Here is a 3,957-nt window from a genome sequence, read left to right on the forward strand (position 1 = left end):
AACAGCATAAGCATCATTACAATAAGCACAATGTATATTAGCTTGTTGCTTAAACCCAAGAGGGTTTAAAGGTTCTGTCTTATCAAGATCTTTCATTCGACTAATTGCCAAATTGTACTTGGCAATATACTCCTCATCAGCAAGATGAGCAGGGGAACGGATACGGAGCTTGTTCATAGGAGGGAATTTGTAATATGGAATGGTGCTCGTATCTTTGGGGAGAGGAGGGGGGCAACAACTATAAGGAACTGGTGGACCATCAGTTATATAGGCTGTACCACAAGTATTAAAATCAGGTGGTGGTGAGGGAGCAGCAGTGGCTAATGGTGCAAGATTAGCAGCACCATAAAGACCTCCTAACCCTAAAAGAACATTTCTCCTATCAACAGCGTCAAGGTTTTTTTCATGCTCGCCACCATTTTTGTTGGCGTTGCATGAAACCTTGAAACTTTGACTACGCCTTCCGTGGAGGAAATGCTGAGAGGGTTTTGATAAGAAAGATGAGTTGGTATTATTGGAGAAAGAAGAGGGAATATTGGTAGTGCACAAAGGTAGAATAGAAGAAGCCATTGCTGGGATGAGTGTTTTTGCTTTGCAGCGTTTCATCAGTATTTATGTACAAAATTCATGTACCTACTACAAACGTGAAACACGCAGTTTTGAAATGGTTTTGTATTTTTGTTTATTAGGTTAATAATTCAATTTTCAGTTTTAAAATTTTAGTTAATGATAAATAGATAATTCAATAAGATTATATTAAAATTATGTTTGTCTCCTTAACTATATAATAATGACTTTAAATTTTAAATGCAGATCCTATTTTCTTTTGCATTTTATAATTGTTGACTTGGTGTTAGTGTCTTCTTTCTAAATTCATTTGTTTGGTGTGTTATTTTTCATTTTGATAAATTGATACGGTGCTACTTCACAAGAAATTAAGAAAAACTAATTTACTTTACCATTAACGAATTTGAATTTATTTTTACTTGTAATTTATGTACACTTTTACGCATGAAGGTAGTGTATATATGAATAAAATTAAAAACAAGAGAAACTAAAACAAATTAGAGGAATATTTTCTTATCAGTTAAATAGAAAAATTAAATCGTAGGTTTAGATTCAAAATTGATTAACTGAAAATTGATAATTAATATGATTATTAATTTAACATATTTATAAATTTAAAATTAATAAACTTAACCAATTATACATAAAAGCGAACGAAATCAACCGATCTCACCGATAAACATAAATCCTAAAAAAAAAAAAAATTAAATAGGTTTTCTTTATTTATTATTTGTGTCTGTGTGTTTTAAACGTGGAAAGTGAATATGATTTTTATCTGCCACTCAATTTAAGATGTGAGGTGGTAGGTGGGCGAGGCCTGTAGAGATATTTTGAGAGAGGTGACGGTGAAATTAACTAATGTTTAGTGTAAAATTGGTATAGAATTTTCTATTTTTTGTATACTTTAAAATTATTAATTACAATAATTAATAATTTAAAATATTTAAAAAAAGTTATAATATTGGAAATATGCTTTCACTTTCCAAATATATACCTAATGACTAAGATAAATAAATTGAAATTGAAAAAGTATTTAAAAACTATGATAAAATCTAGCAGTACTATTTATTGGAGTACAAAATAATAATTTCCAAAAGGATTTGGCTCCTCTCCATTTTCATTGACTCTATTTTTCTCAAGTTCTAGCCTTGATTAATGACATATGACATAACTTAGATTTAATGGCTATGATTTAATTAATTAAAATATATCCCTAACTATAGTTTAGATAATAAATATATTATTATATCAATTAAAAATAGTCCTATTATTTCTCCCATTTTCTCCTTATTCCCTCCAAGACGATTGTTTCTCTCTTTTCTCCCTATTTCCTCCAAAAATTTCTTTGTTGCCATTTAATTAATTAATTCAAGTTCCGTGATGGTATGGCTCTTCATCTTTATGCTTCCCACCTATTAATTTCAGCCCTTTCTTCTTCCTCCTCCCAGCTTCTTCGTCATCCTCCGGTTGCACCCCATTAATTTAACACTGTTATAAAGATAATAATAGCTCTATTTTCGCTGTCGTGGAAAGGAAGGGTGGATGGGGTATGTGACGAGATCATTTAACTCATTTTGAGAAAATTATATTCAATGAAAAATGTACACCATCAGGTATACTCATAAAAATTATGAGTATTTTATGCTACATGAAAGTTAAAATTTCTTAATACATAATATATTAAAGAGAAGTTCAATTATCAAATTGAACTGATCAATAAATAGCCTTACTTGAAAATCTTAATTATATGAAAGAATACATCTTTTTGTGACGCAATTATCAAAATTGAATAATATTTGAGTACTTCAATTTAAAAGTTCTCCATAAATCTGAAAATACCTTATCATTTTAGGATCTAGCCCAGAAAATATTTGTTATCAAACCATCGGCATCCAGTGGCGGCTTTTCCTCTTTGAAAAAAAAGCAACCGCCTTAGGCCACAAAATTTGAGGGGCCTCATTTAAAAAAAATAAATATGTTATACATATTTTTTTTTAAAAAATATTGAGTATTATTTGTAGAAAATATAAACTTTTCGTAAAAGAGCAAAGAAGTAATAAAAGTATGATAAATTATGAGTACTATGTCTCGAAAAAGATTAAATAATTGGCTATAATAAACTTCATGAAAAAATATATTCGAATTTAAAGCCTCTATTCGAATTTGACTTTAGGCCACATGTACTCTGTGTACATGTGGTTATACTAGCTTGCCACATGTACACAGAGTTGGGGATACTAATCATACTGCAACTGCTACTCTCCAGCTGGCGATAACAGAACTGTTGGAGGACATTGGTTTGGAAGATGACGAGACTATTGCGGTGACTCTAGTACCAAAGAAAGGTGATATTTCCATTGGAGGTGTGGAGATCAAGCTTGCGGATTGTTAATTAGTGTGTATTCAATCTGCTGAGATTACATGAGTTGAATGATATGATCTGTTACGATTCTGTTTTTGTTTATTGGTTTGTCTGTTTGTTTGCTTTTAATTTTCATGTTTGAGACAAATGAATCCAATTTCCTTGAATAAAAGCGATTTATTATCACATAGAACCATTTACTTTTGTTATTGTAAATTTAAAATCACTTTGTTTTATCTCATACAAAATGTTAAATGTGTTGTTTAGTCATTTTGGATAGTTTTGAGAATGCTTTAAAAAAGAACGTTACAAGTGCATAATATATTGGTCTTGGGATAATTCACATATTATTACTTGTTCACATTTCCTTTTTTAGTTGTCCCTAATTAGTTGTTCATTTTGACAAATCAAGAAAGGACAATTTTTTTTTACCTATTATATCCTCAATTAATTATTTTGAAAAAGGTAGAACTTCTTGAAAATATTAAGTTTTTAATTCATCCATTTCATAATTAATAGGGGTAAAATGGTAAATTCACTATGTTAATTATTGATTTCTTAATAACTGTGTCAATTTAAAAATGGACAAGTAATTAAGGACAGAGGAAATATTTGATATGATTCAATGAATTTTAGCTATAACAATTACTTTTGCTGGTTTGTGTATTCAGTTTTGGAATGATATGTTGGTCTTGGAATAATTCACATATTTTTTGTATGAGATTCCTAACTTTTAATAAAAAATAGGGAACAAGATAAGGAACAAGATAAGGAACAATAGCATGTGGATTTAGAAAGGACTAGTAACCTTAAAATAATGTAGCATACACAATAATAACATATACTCCCTCCGTCCCTATTTACTTGTCCATATTTCCTTTTTTGGTTGTCCCTATTTAGTTGTCCATTTTGACAAATCAAGAAAGGACAACAAATTTTTTCCTATTATACCCTTATTTACACTTCTTGAAAATTGTAAAAGTGTATGTTGTTTCCCTCCAATTTATTTCACTTTAATTCAAATAAGT

The 3,957-nt window shown here is 29.6% G+C and overlaps 1 protein-coding gene across 1 annotated transcript in view; it reads right to left on the minus strand.

Annotated features, from left to right (window-relative positions):
* LOC125843030 (catechol oxidase B, chloroplastic-like) overlaps positions 1-570 on the minus strand; it is a 2,319-nt gene extending 1,749 nt beyond the window's left edge. Inside the window, exon 1 of the mRNA XM_049522280.1 lies at positions 4-570. Within this exon, the coding sequence (XP_049378237.1) occupies positions 4-570 (567 nt within the window). The remainder of the gene's footprint in view (positions 1-3) is intronic.
* Positions 571-3,957: the final 3,387 nt, after the last annotated feature.

Source organism: Solanum stenotomum, chromosome 10 (genome assembly GCF_019186545.1).
Source record: "Solanum stenotomum isolate F172 chromosome 10, ASM1918654v1, whole genome shotgun sequence".
NCBI lineage: Eukaryota > Viridiplantae > Streptophyta > Magnoliopsida > Solanales > Solanaceae > Solanum > Solanum stenotomum.